At 40.0% G+C, this 21,807-nt stretch overlaps 1 protein-coding gene across 2 annotated transcripts in view; it reads left to right on the top strand.

The window, feature by feature from the left end:
• The window catches only part of SPOCK3 (SPARC (osteonectin), cwcv and kazal like domains proteoglycan 3), a 169,706-nt gene that overhangs the window by 110,742 nt on the left and 37,157 nt on the right, over positions 1-21,807 (top strand). For both annotated transcript variants that reach the window (XM_056855210.1, XM_056855211.1), the window contains one exon: positions 10,509-10,623. In XM_056855210.1, coding sequence (XP_056711188.1) covers positions 10,509-10,623 — 115 coding nt within the window. The remainder of the gene's footprint in view (positions 1-10,508; positions 10,624-21,807) is intronic.

Below are 21,807 nucleotides of genomic sequence, written 5' to 3'. Positions count from 1 at the left end.
CTTGGGATCCCTGTCACTTAGTAAAAAAGACATTATGTCAAACACAGAGGCATTAGATTTATATGTTAAAAGGGGAGAGATATAATGTGATCGAAGTTCCTCATAAAAGCGGCATTCCAAGAGGGCATGAGCTAATGAAATAAATAGAGCCAGAAGAGCAAGGACAGGTCCTATCTGGATATAGTATATTCAAAATTCTGCCCTGCATAACCATAGAGGAGTTAGCATTCAGCCTAACTAAACAGAAGGCTCTAGAAAGTTGTCAAATAATAAGTATAAGCAGGCAAACCACGTGGTGATGGTATTCCGAAGAACTGGGATGAACAAACGCGGCGAGTACGAAAAGTAGTGCTGTTATAATCAAGCTCTTTAATGCTCTTTTTAATTTTGGTGAAAGCTTCAGTTTTCCCAAGATCTAATAACATATCCTGCGAGAAGCCCAAAAATTTTTAGGTGTGTTTTTACAGCTTGCTTCTAGCCTGAGGGTTGTTTTGTGCTGAACATTCTTTTTATGCTTCTTGTAGGTTCTTGGCTTGTTTATGGTTGATTTTAATGTTGTTGATTTTGTTGTTGTAGTAGTATAAGTTTTACTTTGTGATATGTGTCAAACAAATCTGTGCATAAACATTTCTAAATAAAATAATACATAGCCAACCATTGCTTATAGTAGCATTTTTGCTGGAACCTGTGCTCCAATTCTGATTGCCAGAATTAAAACTTAGTCACCATCTTTACTGTAGCAGCCCTATTTAAAGGCTCCAGGAACTAGTTCTAGTATTCCAAGATAGGCATTAATTTCTAAGCACAATGTTTTTAAGGTATATGGATATGTGAAAAATTCTTTGACTTCTTATCCAAAAATCAAATTCCAACTTCTGTACTAATATTCTTACAAACTTTTTACAGAGAAAAAAGAAAATGATGGTGTTTATTTGTGTGCATTTAATTACTTTGTTAGAAAATGTTTCAGTATACTACACATAGCTGAAATGCTAGAGAAATAATGACTTCACATCTGTTTCTAGAAATTTATGTATATTCTACAAAGAAGGAATACAAAAATAAATTGTTTGCAATATAAAGAATAGTTTTTATATCACACATCATAGCCTTCCTGCAAAACATTGTCTTTTGTTGGATTATTCATGCCTAGTATGTTTAGGTATTCACCTGTCATGTCCCTGGCACACCCAAAATTGGGCATTTATCAAGCTAACATTTTAAAAGTATATATCAAAATCAAATTCACCTGTGTTGTGAAGTAAAGATGAATAATAGTTTTTCGTGGGTTTTTTGGTCACACCATATAGTTGCCTTAGAATTTTCATACAAATTTAAATTATACTGTATTGAAGATAAGAATGCATAAGATCTTGAAGCTGAACAAAAAAAGGGTGTTCAAATAAAATTAAAGAGTTGGGCTGCTTTGGAGGGTGAACTCTATGGCATTATACCCTGCTGAGGTTGCTTCTCCAAACCTTGCCTTCCATGGCTCCACCCCCAAATTTCCAGGAATTTCCCATTCTGGAGCTGGCATTTTTTAAGGAGGAACTGATCTCTGTAGTTGGGAGATCTGTTGTGATTCCAGGAGATCTCCAGGCTTCACCTGGATGTTGCCAAGGAGAGAAGGAATCATGAAAAGGGGAGAAGTTATGGAGGCTTTCAGGAAAGGGAAATATGAAATAGCAAGGGAGGGGAAATGAGATGCTTCCCGCAAACCCTTGCAGGTTCCCACTTGTTTGTTTTTTTATCAGAGAGAGTTATTTGCCCATATTTGCCCTGTAAGGACCACTTTCTGAACCCAGGCCATATCACAACTGTTTGTTGAGCATCCCTTTGCAACCACATGGCTTGCCCTAATTATGGTATGTTTTTCTTTTCTGTCTCCTCTACTGCTAGGCAGCTCATTAACTAACTTGCTGCTTTTATCATAGAAGACAGAAAGTCAACGTATGTTTATTCTGGCTCTTAACTAGGGTTGCCAACATCCAGGTGGTATCTGGAGATCTCATGGGATTACAACTGATTTCCAGGCGACAGAGATCTGCCTGGAGAAAATGGCCACTTTGGAAGATGGACTTTGGAAGATGGACCCTCCATTCCCCAAACCCCACCCTCCTCAGGCTCCACCCTCAAAATCTTCAGGTATTTCCTCACCTGAAGCTGGCAACCCTAACCATTATAAACATTAAATACCAATAATAAGGGCAGATTTGGAACCATATACACTTGTACAGAAACAACCTATAATACAAGACGAAAATCAAATTCTCTTAGAAGCTTAAAGTGCCACAAATAATAAAATGTGTCCATAATTCACATTAAAAACATTGAAATTCGTATACATTTATTTAGTTTTGGACAACATGAGTAAATACTTATCATTTTTAATAGTCTTGCCATTACTGTCTCTAGGCAAGAACTGCAATATTAACTAGAGTTTTAGCCTTTCAACATTTATTTTAATGAACAAGGTAATGTGCGGTAGCCAAATAGAAAAATGTAAATTATATGCCACGCTGAAGAATCTGTCATCTAAATTAGCACATGAAATTAGTTCGAAGGATTTTCACCTGTACAATGTTACTTTCTCCCCTCCTCTGTCGTGATGCAGCCCCAGATTCCTCCCAAAATGCTGTTTCTTGGGGGACAGAGGACCCTGAAGAAAGCATGGGGTGCAATGGGAGGGGAGAGGTTAGACAGTCATGCTCTGTGGGTAGAAATCCATCAGCCTACCAAAACATTCCATATTTGTATTTAAACATTGAGAATATTTGATTTCTATCATTCAGTCTACACCCAAATTCTGTTTTACCAGCCTTATATCAGACACCAGAAAAATAATTAACTGGCAACCCAAACTGATATCTGAACAATCTTGCTGTGTTATAGCAAGCTATGTAATGGAAGGTGATCACTGGTCATATATTGTATCTTGGCCTCAAGAGTTGTTGGATTCGTAATCCAAGTCAGATAGACCTTGTTTCAGATCTAAAAAAAAAAAAAAAGTCAGGGATTTCATACTTTCTTGTTAATACTTATGTTGGTATAGTTTAGTCAAAGTGTTCCTCTTGATTTTTGTGGGACTTCTCCAATGAATATGATTTTTAGACATCTCTGTGGTGTACAAAGTTTGTTCTAGATTTGGAATCTACCTATAAAATCATTGCCCCAATAATTCACTGAAAGTTGATTGAAGAGAGTCATGAGTGCAATTTTAGGCTTCATTTTCTTTGCCTCTGTTGTTAAAATGTTTCCAAAGTGAGAAACAGGGATGAAAACAAAAAGAAAAAATCTAGAAGTGCGCATACAAAACTGATCTAATTTTTAACCTGTATAAAACATTTTGCAGACCTTTTTTCAAAGAGGTGGTGCAAGTATGGCTGATTATGTGTGTTATTTTGCATTTTTGTACAATTAACTACTAAAGAGCATGCCCTTTATGTGATATTTTAGTTCACTTATAACTTTATAAATATTTCAGCCTTAGATAATTGAGTAAATTGAACTTGATGAATTAGCAATGCAATCAGTGGGTGTTGTTTAAGAAATGATACTGCATCAGAAAGTCACATTATAAAGCATCCTTTATAGTACCTGAATACATTTTTTAACAAATGATTCCTGCAATTAAAAAAAACATTATGGGGGAAGTCGGGAAGAGAACCACACGCCTTAGGAATATATTTTATGTGATTGCCACAAACAATTTATACACAAAGGCAGGAAAGGTAGAAAAAAAAATCTTACTATACAGCCTTTCCTCTCATTTAAAAAAAAAACTTTAAAAAGCCCCACAAAAAACTGTGACTAAGAGCCCTTTCCTGAAGGGGGGACAGAGCTCTTTAGGAGCTGGCGTGACCCATGCCGGCGTAGGTGCCACTTTATCACAAAATAAAGTGGCACCTACACTGGTGTAGGAGCAAACATGCCAGTGTCCAGGAGCACCAGCGTGGGGAGGGCATTCCCGAGGGTGGAGCTGCCTTTGGACAGCTTCCTAACCCCATTCGTCCCGGGAACGCCCACTCAAGCAATGGCATGGCTGTGCCATCTTTTTGGGTGGCGCAGCCTCGCTTCGTGCTATGGGGCATTTCCCCCTTTTTTCTGTTTTTTTTTTTATACTTTTTTAATACCTTTTTGCCTTTACAGCAGCTGGGAAGCCTCTGAGGAGGCAGTGTGGCTGTGCCGTTCCCAGCCGCCGCGAATCTACCCCCCTTTAGGAATGAGCTGTAACAGTGCAACCCTGAGTTATAGCTTTCTGGCAGCACAATCCTGAGGGGACGGTTAGATTTTCCAGGAACGGGGCAGCCATGGCGAAGTCGGGCTGCTTCCTGAGTGCTTCTATAGGGCTCTGCTACCATTTTTGGCGGCACAAGTTTACACCAGCAAAAATGGGCGTTCTTGGTGCGAAAGGCTTAGGGAGCTGGCTAAAGTCAGCCCTGCCTCATGAACGCCTCTTTTGGTGCCGGCGCAAACCCCTGAAATGGAGGAGCGCTGCTGCTGAGACTGCACCTGTGCCCATGCCTCGTTCTAATCCCCAGCACCAGCGTGTGGCCTGTCGCTGAAGTAAGTACCTTGCACTTTCTTCAGTATTTCAGAAAAAGAAATCACATAGCATAATGACAATCTTAAATTATTGCTCTTTGCTTCTAAACTTGGTATCAACTGCTCTGGTCTCTGGGCAGAATTTAGCAGCAGTAATTCAGCAATACATTTTCATTTTTCTTTCAACAATATTGCAGTTAGTAAAAATATGGTAGTATTAATACAGATTTTATATTTGTATGGAAATGTACAAAGGCATTGAAGGGATATTCGTGGAGTTATTCACAAAATAGCTGATTATAAATATAGAGTATGGATAATTATTTTATTGGTAATCTTTCTGTCCCACTTTCCCATCAATAGTGTTCAAAGCAGCTTACAGTGTTTAAAAATATTATAAAATTACTCAATCAGTCATAATAAACAAGTTCAAAAGAACAGCAACAGCAGAATTGATTAGGGAGAATAAAAGGATCTCCACCAGCAGGTGCCAATCAGACACCTGTGGGAAGGGTGTTCCAAAGACATAGTGCCACTACCCAAAAGGTCTATTTCTAGTCACTGCCTCAGAATGTGAAGGCACAGATAGTAGGCCCTCTAATCATTATCTAAGCGAACTGTCAGGTTGGTGCAGGAAGATTCAGTAGCATGGACCCCAGCCATTAAGGACTTTATAGATCAAAACCAAGACTTTAAACTGTACATGGAAATAAGCTAGAAGTCCATGTAGATCTATCTTATGTTTGTTAATTGACTGGCTCCCAAATTATGAAGCAGCTGATCTTCAAAGGCAGTGTACAGCACTACTCTAATTAGCGTAATGATGCCTGGATATAATTAGCATGGATGGTAATAGCAGGTCAGAACTGAAAGGATGTAGCTTGTGCACCATCCAAAGTTGTTGAATGACTTTGTTTCTCTAAAACAATTGCAAATCATGAAACCTGGTCCTTAACAGATAGTGTTATCCCATCTATAAATCAGAAAAAAAAATATCAACTAAGTTTTTCGTAAGTTTAATGGTTGCTGCCACAAAAGTGGCAAAAGTGGAAAAAAATGTCCGGAGATTGTAAAGATGGAACTGGCTTGAAAACTCCATAAACTTTCTGTCAGGAAAAAACAATGCTGTCATCCATACAAAGTAAGGTAGTCCTTTATAGGACTTAAAGCATATGGTGGTAAAAAGTACCATCAAGTCACAGCTGATTTGTGGGAATCCTGTAGGGTTTTCAAGGCAAGAGACGAACAGAGGTGGTTTGCCATTGCCTGCCTCTAGGCAACAACCCTGGACTTCCTTAGTGGTCTCTCATCCAGGTACTAACCAGGGCCCACCCTGCTTAGCTTTGGAGATCTAATGAGACTGGGTAGCCTGGGCCATCTAGGTCAGGACAGTTTGATATATTGAAATAAAAAGGGAAATATAATCTTCCAGCTATTTTAAGAAAAATAGCAGATTTTTGCAAAAAGTATTTTAAGAATATTAGATAAGTTATAAATATCTGACTGGCGACTTAAACAAGTATGTAAAATCTCTGCATACAGTTGCTCTAGCCTTTCTAGGCCTGAGCAACAGAGAATGGTAGGTACCCAAGTAGCTAACTCAACACTGTGCTGTTGCATTTAACACCGGTTAGCAGTAAATCAAATGTTTGGGGGTTACCGCACTTGTATTCCCAGCGAGGTATTAAGAGTTTGAAAATGTTATAAAAAATACTGTTCGCACTTTCTATGTATTCCCACCAATGTATTAAGAGTTTGAAAATGTTATAAAAAATACTGTTCGCACTTTGTTTGGCCCCTTTAGCTGTGAAGACATCTTCCAACCATTTATTAGCCGTGGTATCCAAAAACCCTTTTAAAGCGATGTTTTTTATAACATTTTCAAACTCTTAATACATCGCTGGGAATACAAAGTGTGGTAACCCCCTATGTGTGGGTGAATTGACAGTGAAAGGCAAAAATGGTGCCACAGTGTTATATAAACATATCAAAGCTGCCTTATGTGAGAGAAGTTCCTGGTTTCGGAGTCAAAAGGGAAGCCTGAACTGAGAAGACATACAGCTCTGGCAAGAGGGGAGGGCCTAGAGTGTACAGTTAGTTAAATGTTTAATGATGTTCTGTTCTGCTTTCTGTTACTGGCATGTATTGGGAGTCCCTTAATCAAGGGTGACTAATTACCCAGTTAACAACATGGTGGCAGCTCAATTGATGCCACAACCCTGCAGTCTGAAGGAAAACAAAAAGGAATATAAAAGGTGTTGGAGAAACCAAGACCTACCAGGAAAAAAATGAAGGTGAGAGGAGACCTGTGTCTTTGGCAGGGAGGCAATGGCAGCTTCTTCTTCTAACATTTAGGCTTCTGAGCCTAATGTTCTTCTAACATTTAGGCTTCTATTTACTATCCCAGTGAGTGAGGGTGTACAGATTTGAACAGCTCCTGGTAGCTTTAGGGTTAAAAGGCAAGCCTGAGGAGGAGCAGATCAATACACCGGTTTATCTGATGGGGAATCAGATTATATTCTGCTGACATTCAGACTGAGTGAATCAAAGTACTCTGGTATAGTGATGGATCAGCCTATTGTCCCTTGCTCTTCTGGCTCTATTGACTCATTAGCCCATGCCCTTTTGGAATGCCGCTTTTACGAGGAACTTTGATCGCACTATATTTCCCCCCTTTTAATATACAAATCCAATGCCTCTGTGACTGACATAATGCCTTTTTTACTAAGCGATAGGGACCCCAAATCTACATTGTCAGTGGCAAGATTTGTTTCTGTCCTTATATCCCTCCAACACTAGATATATGCTGCTCAAGATCAATTGATCAAGGAGCTTCTAAGGGATAAAAGGAAGGAAAAGGATGGTATAGTGATGGAAACTTTCAAAAAACATTTTATTGTGAGGGGCAATGTAATTCATGTTTGCGAAAAGGAAGTGGACTTGTAGATTATTTCATTGCCTCTTTATATTCGCTAGCTGAACACTGTGAATATGGTGCCCTGTATAATGAAATGATGCAAGGCATAATTGTTGTAGGCATCAGATTGTCTGAAAAACTATAACTCTATGATGGACTCAACCTGGAACAGGCAGTTCCCACTGTGGGATAGCATGGAAGTGTTAAGACACAGCTAGAGCTCCATGGCAACTGCATTGCCCATCAGTTAGACAGCATTTTTACTCTAAAATTTTCTCTGGCAGCATTTTCAGGTGAGTTCTTATGCCACTCTTAAGTCAAGGAAAATCTGGAAGGAATTATTGAAATGGGTTGCTTTGAATGAACCGATAAACTCACAAATTTCTGCATCCCTGTGGTTATCGTCAATAAACCAAATGAGGATGTATGCATCTTTGTTGATTTGAACCAACTGAATAGACGTATGGAAAGAGAACTACTCCTGATGCCAGTAGAGGAGTACACACTGGGACAACTATTCAAAGCAAAATTATTTTCCAAGTTGGGTCCTAACAAATCCCATTGCCAGACAAGTCCATGAAGCTAATACCTTTCATCACTCTCTTTGGAAGATACTGTTTCAAAAGATGGCCCTTTGGGATCACCTCTTCATCTGAACACTTCCAAAAGAAAATGAATCATCTGCTTTGAGGCACTGAGGAGGAGGTTCTCTGACATATGGACGATATCATAATAACAAGATTTACAATGGAGCAAAATGGTGCTACTGAAACAGGTCTTAAAGTAGCTCCAGGAGGCAAAAGTCACCCCCAACAGTTTCAAATCTGAGTTCCAAGTTCAACGTGTACACGTCTTAGGTTGTATTATCTATGGGGAGGGTATTCACCTTGACCCTGAGAAAGTCAAAGCACTTTAGAAATTTCAGCTCTGTCACAGAAGTCTGCCAATTTCTGGGAATGGTAAATGTCCTGAAACATTTCTTGTCTTGTCGATTGGTTCTTACAAACTCACTCAGTGTTGCACCGTTGAGATCAAACAGCGAGTTTGTCTGGGCCCAAGTCAGGAGCAAGCCTGTCAGATGATTAAAAAGTCTCTAACCATAGGACCTGATCTAGTGGCTTTTTGATCCAATGAGGAAAACTCTTATTTCAGACTCCTCAGGATTGAATGGTTGCAGCATGAAGAGGACGGCCAGCTTCGGTGGATTGTCTTCTCAAGAACAGTGTCAGAAAAGTGTCATGTCCATTTCAAACAAATTGGTAATCACATGGACATGTGAATGTCGCCAGGGTTGTACCTTTGGACTAATTTTGTGATTGAAGCAGATCATAAAGCTCTGGTTCCTGTTTTTACAACCTAATGACTAGTTGACCTCACACCTTGGCTGCAGAACTTTCAAATGTGGATAATATTGTATTTGACTGGTGTTATTCATTTACCAAGGAAATACTTTACTATTGTTAATGTTCTTTGTAGATAGCCATTAGTAGACTGTGGAAATGTTATACGAGAACAAGAAGCCTATAAATTATGTCCAGTCAATTTCCTTCTGGCATCAGAAGAAAAACTACAGATGGTTAGATGGTTCTAACCCAGTCAGGTTAGAACCTTTCACCCTGATGTGCTACATTTCCATCTCAGGGAGCTTTTGCATGGAGGGGGATAATTATAAATGTGCTCCACACACACCCAGTCTGAAGTAGAGCTGCTTATCCTCCCACCTCAGGATTCTACTACCTTGCTCTGTTTTATATGTCAACCAGGCCTAGATTCCTTGAAAGCAGATGTGCTGGAGATTGAACCTATTATAGTAACAAATAATAAATAAGCAGTATATCTGCCAAATACATACTTATATACAACACACCCACACAAATCCATAATGGGTTTTCAATAGAGATTCATTTCAAGTAACATTATCTTCAGGGGCATTATTCTCCTGAGCATTTACATTTGTCATATAAATATGCAAATATTCACAAAGGCAAATTTAAACCCCCAAATTTTCAAAAAAATATAACAAGGAAGAAAGAATTGACATGCAGCCAGTAAGTGACTGCAAAATACAAAGAACCAAAAGGGAGAAGAAATTTTCTCTAATGGTCCTAATGAAATGAAACTGATATTTATGAAGTGTAAGATGAAACCGATTAGCTGGCTTTTCAAAGATGTATCATCTGAAATAATTCAGTCACCTGCTCTTACTCATAATATGACACACACCTATCTGCTTCCTATCATTCCACTATAATGCAGCTGCAAAATGAGCCACGTTAACAGGTAACATTTTTTCAACTTAACTCTGCTGCATATGCATGCACAATTACTGGAGGACCACTCTATGCTACAGAATCTTATTGCTGCTAGGCACTTTATGAGCACTGAGCCAAAGCCTTTCCTCAGATGTAACACACACATGTGCATGTGATGCGTCCCTTTTTTCTGAGCTAAGGAGTCATATGTAAAGACTGAAATGTAAAGACTTAGAATCTTTCAAAGAGACAGCAGTTGGAGGGGATGTAGTAGCTGCCAAGCCAAACCCTTTCAGAGCGAGGACCATATGAATAGTCACTTTAGTTCCCTGCGCTGAAAACTTAGCATGTTGCATTGATAACAGACACTCCTGCAAAAGGTGGTTTGAAGGCAATTCCCCTCACTCTTCAGCTGCAGTAATTATTTTAGACTGATAGCTTTTCTTTGGTTGTGATTTATTTAAAAATTAAAATGTATTTTAAATATGTATAAACTGACCATTTTCCTAGGCAACAGAGACCCAAGATAAGTCATGACCATGGCTCTTAGCAGTACAGGCTTGGCAAAATATCTGGGGGTTCTCTGCCCTCCTGGTTTCTGCCCATTACTACATTACACAGCTTACACAGTTCAATGTGTGACTTTACCATATTTTAGCCTGTACATCCTGTTCTGGGGAAAATGTTGAAAATGATGAATGGCTAACCCCAATCTTTCAAAGATACTCAGTGGACTGAAATTTACATTATAAAAGATCTTTAAATTAAAGATTGTTATTCTCTTTTTATTGTAGTGCAAACTAGAATATCAAGCCTGCATCTCAGGAAAACAGATCTCCGTGAAATGTGAAGGACGTTGCCTTTGCCCTCCGGTTAAATCTACAAGTACAGGCCGAAGTGATAAGAGGGGTAAATACTCACTATTATATTAGATCCGTCAACCATACAATCATAGAAGAATTATAATTGTACTAATTGAAAAGCATGGTGATTAATGGCCAGTGCATTAATCTTCAGAATGAACGAGTGAGTTCTTTCTTTTAAAGTACTTTTGAAATAGAGGTTCAGTGGTACATTGTAGTCTAGTTAATGTTATTGTATTCCTTTTCATTTACTCTGGTAGTAATAGATAATTCCCTCTTATTCCTGGAGTATATGTCTAAGAAACTAAGATTATATTTGTTACAACAGTTTGCTGTCAGAAAAACAGCAGCATTTATTTCTGTCACACAATCTTTATCTCTCTAGTAGAATGGTATTTTTTGGGATACAGCTCAAAGGAGCAGGACAATACAGTGTACCATTCAATACTCAATGCCATTCCTGTACACCTGAAGGACAGTCATATACCTGTCATTTAAAGGGGAAGTAGGCACACTTTCATGCGTTTGCACTTTTTGACAATTCTTCGGGAGCAGCTCCAGTTAATAATGCAGTGCAGTACTTGGTCTTAGAGATTGCAGAGGAAAAGATTATGATTGCCAGGTCTGTACTTTCCTAGAAATGTGAAAAATAAATACTCTGAACACAGTTGCCACCTAAATATTCAGGGAACCTGTCACAGGCAGATTTTAAGTTACCCAACTCAAAGGGGATGCAGGGCCCAGTGAAAAGAATATGGAAACCCAAAGTGACACCTTTCCAGAGATACTTAGCAGTGACCCTGTCAGAATAAAGGTCAAGCAGGGGCTGCAGGACCTCAGCCCTGATAGGGGTGTGGGGCAAGGCTCAGGCCAGGGATACCCACATGCAACCCTCTGTGGTGGAGGAGACGTTGGACTTTTCCTCCTTCGTGCTGGAGAGGGGTCAGTCATCCCGAAAGAGCTGCTGGCCAATGGAGCCATGAGGGCAGGAGATCCTTGGATTTGGCCTGAAATAATTGTCACAGTTATGTTCAAACGTGCGATGGGCCATCTGGCATTTCCTCTGGTTGTACTCCCAGCAAACTCTGTATGCTGATTCCCACTGAAGGCTCCCATTTCCAAGCTTGGTCAAGCCATACTGGTTCTTAATGTGAGGCCCAATGATCAACAACCAAAATTTGTTGTTTATCAAGTCCCACCCGGATTTCTCACGGTGAGAGGCCCACTTATGGAAAGCCTCATCATAATCTATGGCAGCAACGTCCCCCGCCAGTACTCAGGCTCACAAAACATTCCCCAGGTAATTAGTTAGGTGCCAACCACGATCTGGATAAACCGATCGGACCACATCCATGAAGATGATATAGTTCATCATCCAATTGAGGAAAGTCCAGTCCACCTCTTCCTTCTTTCCCCCATTTTGTCGGATCTAGATATGTGTCTGCCGACCTCACACTTGGATTTGAGCAGCATGAAAATGTCAACATAATAGCCATTCAGGATATCCTCCCTGACTTTACAGGGTAGGAGTATGCTGGGGGGTCCTCATGATCATTGTAAGTGGCTGAAGGCCGTTCATGGTGCCTGGAACCCCAGTCAGCCGTCGGACCGCTTCTGAGGGCCCATGCTGGTAAGCTAGGGACATGGGCAGCCGCCATCCACTAAGCGCCTGCTGAATGAGTGGATTCCTCATCAGAGAAAGACTCACCAGACAACTACTCACTGTCTGATGAATCTCAGCACTGAGTTGTCTGCCACCTCTTGCGCTGCTTGTCACGGTGAACATTCTGTGACCCTTGTCCCCTTGGAGCTTCATGATCTGGAGTGTTAGAGCTGGGCAAACGAGCCCTTCTTCGGGCCCTGTCCTGCAGTGCATCTCTTGACATACTGGCTCTCAGATGCCAGTGGTGCAATGGCACTACCACTGGGTCCTGGGACTGTTGGTCTACTGGAAAGGGACTGAGCTACTCAACCCCTCTCTGTAAACCACACCAAACCCCGTTAAATGCCCTGCAGCACGGCTGTTCTGAATGTTAGGGACTGACCACCTGTCCAAGGTCCTGGAGGGGGTTGTCTTAGATTTCCTGGTGGGACTGCAGAGGCCTAAGTTTCCTGTGGCCTCTGGCCCTTGGAGGCCTTTTCACAGATGCAGCCCTTGAGGAGGTTGGCTCACTTTGAGGCCTTCTTGGGTGCCATAATACAAATTTGTGGAACAGGACAGCTTTTTTTCTATGCATAAATTAAACAAAACTGAATAATTATTATACCTATTTCTTGTTGTTGTTTTTATTATTATTAGTGCTTTTCCAATGGCTGAACAGTTATTAAGCTAGTGGTCCCCTTAGGCAGCTGATTGTACAATGGGAGGGTCAAAAAACCCATGTTCTGCTGTGCCCACAGTGGGTTGACTGGCACAGATGAAGAAGAGCGGGGCAACTGCAGCAATCATAAAGGGGGCATGTTTAACATTCTTTTTTCCCTCCCCTGCTTTTATTATTTGAAGAAAAAGGCCCTTTTTTATGTTTGTTGGCCTTGGGGCACAAAGGCTCGTTGGGGCGGTCAGCTATGCCTTGGGTGGGGATGTAAGAAAAAAGGAGGAGTGGAATGGTTCCCAGGCAACTGGGAGGAGAAATCCCAAGCCATGAGGCTGCCCGCTTAGACATCTGCCCTTAGTGCCGCCCCCAAAGCCCACAGCTCACTTCCATCACTTGCCTTCTCCCCTGGCTGCCTTGGGTCCCTTTGGCCACTCTCCCCAATGCATGATCTGAGCAGAAATGCCTAACACTTGGCTGCTCAGAGGCCACTCAATGGCAGGCTCTGTCCACAGCCACAGTTCTCCTCCAGCCGCCTCCTGAGTTCCTCTTCAGCCGCTTGCCTGATACTGCAGCTGCCAAAGTCCAGGAGCTCAGATGAGTTGTTTGTCAGCATCAGCTGTTCGTCAGTCCAGCAAAGCACGCTCTGAAGTCGACTGTGCTTTTCTGAAGATGGATGAAGCAAAGCTGGGAGCAGCCTAGCAGCCATGTGGCCTTAAAAGTGTGTGAGGAGGGGTGGGGGGCTTAACCCAGGAAGGCCCTTCTCAAACAAAGGTCCTTCCCCAGGACACACACACACACACACACACACACACACACACACACACACAAGCTGATGAGGCTGTGAGCCTTTGGCTGAGGCCAGATGCTTGCTAGGCCCTCCCAGATGACGTGGCATGATGTTGCCCAGGTATGACAAACCTGCCTCCCAGACCACTGCCCCACCCTGCGGCCTCAAAAAACAGCCCCAGGTAAGTCTGGAGCTGCAGCATTTTGCCACAGTTTGGTCCTTTTTTGCAAGGAATAGATACTTTGTGCAATTGATGCAGATAAGAGTCTTGTTTTCTCACTCTTTTATTCTTTTCTGGCTAAATTTGTACCACTGCACACAAGCTTCATTGCACAAATTCATAATATAGACTATAACTCTCTTCATCTCCATCTTGTTCAGATTTCATTTCAGTCTGTTAACTTCATGTACATAAATACAGTCGACTAGTTTTGGGTTAGGTCTGGATGTACAAGTCCCAAATTTGTTGAAGAGTCACTTTCCTCCTTGAATAATTATTACTATTTATATCTAATATAAAAAATACTATAATGAGAGAGCAGCGTGCTACTTTATGTGGAATCAAAGGAATAATTACATGCATGTGAGCAATTAAGTACAAGGCATTTGTTGCTAACTGGACTTTGTAAAATATCCTTTATGTAGATAACGACCCCTAAGTTCCAGCAGAGTACACCTTCTAAAGTAGAAGGCACATGTTTAACCAGTGCTGGATTGTCCATTTGATTTCTTTTAATGTTGATTTCTTCACATTATTTTCTGAGCGTGAGTGGAAAAGCAATATAACCTTTAAAGACTTCCTTAGCAGCACATTTGCTGAGCTGCTTGGTGAATTTTTATGAACGTATTGAAACTGCTTCTTCTAGGATTTTCTTTTCTCTGTTTAAAATATTTGAAAATAGAGTCACATGAAAGATCATAAAAAGCCTGTCTCTATACTTTTGGTGATCCAGTTTCTTCAGTAAATGTGACAGTTCTCATTTTGGTGAAATTACATCTGAAAATATGTCCAGCGTATTCCACAACCTTTTGCCATGTCAACCTCCACAATTAACTGCAATTGTCTTGTCATTTTTAAAAATTGTTATATATGCATAGCTGATAATTTGCTGAACATGAAAAGGATAAAGAAGGTTTAAAATAAAATGGGCTACCTTTTTCCCATTTAATTTTATCCACAAATTAATAATCTCTTTTGGGTCAGGAAAAAGATTCCAGGTGCCTGGTTGTGTGTGTGTAAAATGCCATCAAGTCAGTGCTGAGACTAACAGAGGTGGTTTGCCATTGCCTTCCTCCTCATAGGGACCCTGATATTCCTTGGTGGTCTCCCATCCAAGCACTAACAAGGGTTGACCCTGCTTAGCTTCTGAGATCTGACATGATCAGGCTAGCCTGGGGCTATCCAAGTCAGAGCAGTTATTTAGTCCCAGAAATTTGTAGTATTTTTCTCTCTCTAGTGTCTTGTGTTTGTTCAAAAATATAAATTCAGGGATAGGTTATTCTTAAGCCTGGTGTCTCATATTATATTGTTTACATTTGTTTATTACAGTCAAAGACCAGCTTGCACAAAAAGAAATATCATAAGTAATTAAAAACAAAATGTCTGAAATTTGCTCAATAAAACGTAAATTTAGTTACATCAACTCTTGGTAAAATAGTATGTTTAACATGAAAAGTCATTATAACAGCTTCTTCTGCCTTATAGCGCATGCCCTGGCACAGAATCTCGCAACCTGATAGGTAATATCTTTAACAGAATCATCTAATAATAAAGTAGTATAGCTAACTCTGTCTCTATCTGGGAAGCTAGACAAAATTGGATCAATGAGCGTTTTACGTATGTCTTGATAAAATGGGCAGTGTAATAGAACATGTTCAACTGTTTCCACCATTCCAGATTGACATGGACAGAGGCGGAATTCGTAAGGGAGACGGGCATATCTCCCATCAAGAAGAGCAGATGGAAGGGCATTAAAACGGGCTAAAGTGAAGGCTCTCCAATATTTAGGGTGATCTAAGGCATAAAGATAATTTGGGGGAACCAAAAATTTAATACGGTTCTCCACTACCGGGACCAAGTGAGCCCTTGAGCTATCATCTTGAAGGGCAATGTCCCAAAGCCTCTTTGGCTGTTGTTTTTGCTCCTTGATATCCAAGATTTAATAGGGTTGTACTTTATAAACCTAAACGTCGGAGTTTGTCCTCAATTAATTTAATCCATCTTGAGGAGAAGTTATCTGCAAAGATTAGGGGAGTTAAACCAGATGAGGTGAGCTTCAACTTTAACCAATAAGAAATGGCATGGTACCAAGCACGTGTTTCTAATGTTACCATCCCGGCTTCCAATCTAATCAGTGCGTTTGAAATACATTGTGGGACTCCGAATAGGGATCTAAGGAACTTAGACTGGACTACTTCTAATTTGTAAAAACTATTATAGAGGCATATCTGCGACCCAAACATGAGTTGAGAAATCACTTTTCCCTGGAAGACTTTCATGGCAGAAGGTATGTGGGCACCCCCTTTTGTAAGGAAAAATCTCAGAGTTGCCATAGCAGTCTTCTGAGATGTCTCAGACACTTGGGACAACTGAGCTGACCATGAGCCAGAGGCTTGAAATGTTATGCCAAGGTATCTAAACACCTTGACTTGGTCGATCTCATGACCATCTATCTGCCACTTATGTTTTATGGTCTTGTGAGAGAAGACCATGATTTTGGTCTTCGTAAAGTTAATTAATAAGTGTTCCTCTTTGCAATAGTACGCCAGAGCTCTAAGGGCTCTTCTAAGTCCTACCTCTGTATGCGCTAAGATTACCGAGTCATCTGCATACAAGAGTGTGGAGATTGGTCTGTTTGCCAGGTTGGGTGGATGGAAGTTAGGGTTGGATAGGCATCGTACCATAGAGTTTACATAAAAGTTAAAGAGCAGAGGAGCTAGAATGCATCCTTTGTCTCATATTATATTTTGTTTCTAAAATGTTGTCTGTACCACGCAATTGAACGAGGATGATCCAGCAGTAATCTAGCCACTTCTGTGATAGCAAAGCAACTCACAGTGCACAGTGGATGCTCCCAAAACCAAGTTGATATAAATCCTCACTGCAGAGTTCTCCATAAATGTAGAAAAACAGTTAGGTAAATACATACTGAGCTTTTTCCTTTAGACATGATGATGTAGTTCTAAGTATTTAGCTATATTTCAGCTTATGTTAATACCTTTCCCTAAACACCAATCCTCTAAATAGCTTGCAGTAATAAAAGCATACAGTAAAATCACAATAGGAGAGTCAGCTTGGTGTAGTGGTTAAGAGCAATGAACTCTGATCTGGAGAACTGAGTTCGATTCCCCACCCCTCCACAGGAGGCCTGCTGGGTGACCTTGGGCCAGTCGCAGTTCTCTCAGAACTCTCTCAGTTCACCCGCAAGAGGACAATGGCAAACCACCTCCAAGTGTCTCTTGCCTTGAAAACCCTATGGGGTCACCATAAGTCAGCTATGTCTTCACTACAGTTTCAACCACCACCTAAATCACAATAATAATAGAATTAGTAACAATATATCATATGTGAAAAGCAGCCAGCTCAAATTAACCAAACTAAAAGGCCTGACAGAAAATAGGAAATGTTACTGATCTCCTAAACATTGCAATAGAGCCATTTAGAAGGCGTGTGGAATGTAAACTCAGCCTTTCATCCATCCTAACTATAGAAGTACTGAGGACTCTTATTTGATTTTTAAAAAATTGATTTTTCTGTCATAATATAATTACTTAAAAGGTACCTTCCTTTTTGTGCTGATTCTTTAAAAAATGACTTCAAAAACCCAAATTTTGAGTTGTAATACAAAATAATATAGTTAAGTTCTTAGAATCTATGGATTTGGAAAAAAATTATTCCAGAGCAGAGAGATGTAAATAGAATCTACTCCCTTTGGACCAAGGAGTTGCTCAGTTTAGATATTATGTGAATGAGTGTGGTTCAGTTTCTCTTCCTGTTGTGTCTGGAAAGAGACCCCCCCCCATTATTATAGGAAACCATATTTTGTAATTACAAACCAGGATTCTAGCAATGATTTGATCCTGGTTTGCAGGGTAGGTAGATGTAATTAATTATTTCACTTTATTGCAGCTTCAGGGTTTGCATGAGTGAACTTTTAAGGCTCGTTCACTTAGTAGAAACCCATGGTTTATGCTGAATGCATCAGAACAATATGTTACAGAGAGCTGAAATAAAAATATCTGATAGAAGCAGTGGCGGACCTACATTTTTGGGACCCTGAAGCTTGAACTGTTACGGGGCCCCCTTCACAACCAGCAACAATAGGGCAACATCCAACAAGGTCCAAAGGACCTTGACTCCCTTGCAAGGCCCTTGAGGCCCAAATGGTGGAGAACAGAGTGGTGGGGTAGAGAATTGAAAATGGGCCATACATTGTGCCCCTTACCACCAGCAACGAGGTCTGGGTAACTGCTGTTATCTTCTTCAGTGGGGTTGTTCTATGACAAATATATTGGTTCATTCTCTAACAGAGAGGTAAAAGGTCATCAGAGGGGGCTCGTTAGAATAAAGAGGTGAAAATCTGATTTTTGGTGTTAAAATGCACAAGCAAGACAAGTGCAGCCTGAATTGAGAATTTAGATGTCTTTTTATGGTTCCAATTGGCTCTAGCCTAAAGGCTGATCCATAGAACTATTAAGCCATGCACCAACAAAGGATTCAAGGATCCAGCTGCTAAAATGTAGGCTATGAATAAATCCTGGTGATCTCAGTGAGCCCATACAGCTGTGGGTTTGGGCACTGCAAGGCCCCAAGAAAAGTTTGAAATGTGACCAATCACAGGGACATTTTGAGGCCATGTGAAATGGGTGTTAGAGCATATTCTAAGGTCAATACTAAGTACTTCAACCCATTGGCTTATGATTCTATCACTAAAATAGCCTTATTTTAATAACAAATGCTTTAAAAAAACCTCAATCATTTTTGGAAAATTCACTCATTGAAAAAAGAGTTGCTTCGGGGCCCCTCTGGGATTAGGGGCCCTGAAGCTTAAGCTTCATTAGTGTCATAGTAGATCCACCACTGGATAGAAGGAGAGGATTTGGCTACTTCAGCTTCAGACAAATATAACTAAGCATTTAATTAAGGACTTTACATATGTCTCCCCCTTTTCTCTTTGCAACACTTTATTAATGTGCACTTGCTGTTGTCCCTTCAGAATGGTGTGCTTTATATCTAGATCATTTAGTTCTGGAATTGAATTAAATTCATGCCATGGAAATTGTCTGTGTAAATTAGATCAGGAATGTTTCAGTGTTTTGCAGCGTTTAAATTATGGCTAAAATCAGCTTTGCTTCTAACAAGGTGTTACTGGGGCATTTCTGACTTATGTTGGCATAAAATCCGATTTTTGAACTCTGCTTATGTTGATAAGATCTAATGGTGTACCACTGCATCATTTGGAAGTCTTGATTGCTGTTTTGGTGAGAATAAATTGGCCTTTCTTATTCTCATTCTAGTTCTTATCCCATCTAAAAAGCAGGAATAGTACCATTTTATAGCAGCTTTTTTGCTTAAGTCTGTTTATATTATGTTCTGTAAATATTCTTCAGAAGAACAAATGAGCTCTTTTCCATTAGTCTACAAGAAAAGTTTATTTGAAATTCTATGTGCAATTTTATATAAGGGGTATATTTGTGTCCAAGATACGTGAAACATTTTGGCATGAAGCCTATGCACTGAGCTAAGGTGCATGAGATAGCGTTCAGGATTGTATGTGTGTGTTAAATGCCATCAAATCGCTTCCAGTTTATGGTGATCCTATGAATTAACAATCTCCAGAAGTCCTATTATTAACAGCCTTGCTCAGGTCTTGCAAACTGAGGTCCATGGCTTCCTTTATTGATTCAATGCATCTCATCTTAGGTCTTCCTCTTTTCCTGCTGCCTTCACCGTTTCCTAGCATTATTGTCTTTTCCAGTGACTCTTGTCTTCTCAGAATGTGACCAAAGTATGATAACCTCATCCTCAGTCTTAGGAATCCCTCCATAAACCTTAGACCTATTTTCCCTATATAAACTGGTTATGGATCCTGTCCTGCTCCAAAAACTCAAAATGTGTTCCTTTTTACTCCTGAGGAGAATCCTCCCCCAAACAGCTTACAACTCACATAGCTGTTTTCAAGCTCTATCTAATAACTTCTCTCTCCCAGTCAACTGTCTGTTCTTAACTGTCAGAGTTCTAACTGCCACTCTCAGAATTCTATTCAAACTCCCTGACAATCACGGGGTTCTGTGACTGGGACAACTCTTTAGAATGCAGCTGTCTGTCACACATACAATGAACAAATTGTTGTCTTCACAGAATTCTATGAATCACTCTCTTGCTTCATTTCATGCTACTAGCCTAAATTTTCCAAAAATGTTTGATTCTGCGTTATTTCCTATTTTGCGTTCCATTCATCTGTGATTATCAGCACATCTTGTTTTCATGTGTGGTCAGTTTCTTCCTGGACACTTGCATAAAAGGTTTACATTTCTTCCTCTTCAGCATCTGTAGTTGTGGTGTAAACTTGAATGATGATTATGTTGATAGGCTTTCTATGAACTGCCATTGATATTACTCAGTCAGGCTTTGCATTATAGCCCCTGATCACTTGTGCTACATCTCACCTCACTATTAGAGCAACTCGGTTTCTTCAGTGTTTGTCATTTCCCAAGTAAACACTTCATAATTTTCAGATGAAAATGTCCCAATTCAGTCCACTTCAGTTCACTCACTCCCAAGATGCAGTGTTAAATATTCCATTACTTATTTCACAGTTTTGAGTCTACCTTGATTAATCCTTCTCACGTTCCATGTTCCTATCATATACATCAAACAGCTTTGGACTTTCCTTTTGTATCCATTCACATCAACAATTGAACGTCTTTTCAGTTTTAATCCACTTGCATCATTAAGAACTCGTACTTGTCCTCAGCTCTTCCTCAGTAGCTAATTAAGTGCCATCTGACCTGAGAATTCTGTCTTCAGCACTATATCATTTTACATTTTGGGTTGTCTCATCATGGGGTTTTCGAGGTATGAGATGATCAGAAATGGTTTACCATTGCCTTCTTCTGTGCAGTACTAACTAGGGCTAGGTGAAGTGTTCCTGGCGTTGGCTATGGTAGATCCTCCACCAGTTTCACCTTCCACTAGTGTTGCTACCTAGTAGCCACCCTTCAAGGATTCCTCTGTCCTCATCACCATTGGAACTGTCCGTTCTCTTCTGCTAATGTGGCCATTTATTCCTGAAGGGGATGGGTGCATCTAAGGCTGGTGTCTCAGCTATGACTATCCATCCTTGAGTGACTCTGCTGGGAGTTTAGCCTGTTGACAAGTCTAAACTCCTCATGTTATTGCTGTCAGCTTCGCTGAGGAACACAAACCCCTCACCACCTTAAGGTGTGCATCCAAGATGGTGTTCAGGATTAATGCTTCTTATTTACTCCATTACTCTATTTTTAAGTGATAGCTTTTCACAGCAGCCCACTTTCATTTTTATGATCTTGATTATCTGATCCTAGACCACAGTAGTAATTAACAATTTCTTATATCTTCTTACTATCCTAACTGCCTTGTTTCTAATTTTCTGCATGATAATTCTGTAACAGAAAGTGTTATTGTTTTAATTAGCACTTTTATTACCTTAGTAACTCTTATATTAAACATATAATTTTATTGCGATAGTAAGGCAATCATTCTAGCAGTACCTATTTGTAATTTAAAACATTATTACTAACAATACAGAATTGAGATATGATAATATAAAATGAAATTGCTTATGCAATAACATTTTATTATTACATTTTTATACGTGTTATTTGTTTTGACTGGATTAATTATTGTACTGCAAAAAAAAAACCCTGTAATGGTGACATTTTTATTGGTAATTCCTCTGGTTCTCATTTACAACCTGAAATTCTTGATCATAAAAATCCCACAGTGAAAGCTCACTTGTACTTCATGGAGATGACCACACATTTAGGTGATCCCTTCCTATCAAAATAAAAAGCACACAGGGTTAAATCCAAGGTTATCTTCCCCTGGCACAAGACACTTCTTCAGTAGAAATAGGGATATTTTGTA

This window comes from Euleptes europaea, chromosome 9 (assembly GCF_029931775.1).
Source record: "Euleptes europaea isolate rEulEur1 chromosome 9, rEulEur1.hap1, whole genome shotgun sequence".
Classification (NCBI taxonomy): domain Eukaryota; kingdom Metazoa; phylum Chordata; class Lepidosauria; order Squamata; family Sphaerodactylidae; genus Euleptes; species Euleptes europaea.
The sequence above is the reverse complement of the archived record's forward strand: the minus strand, read 5'-3'. Positions and strand labels throughout refer to the sequence as shown.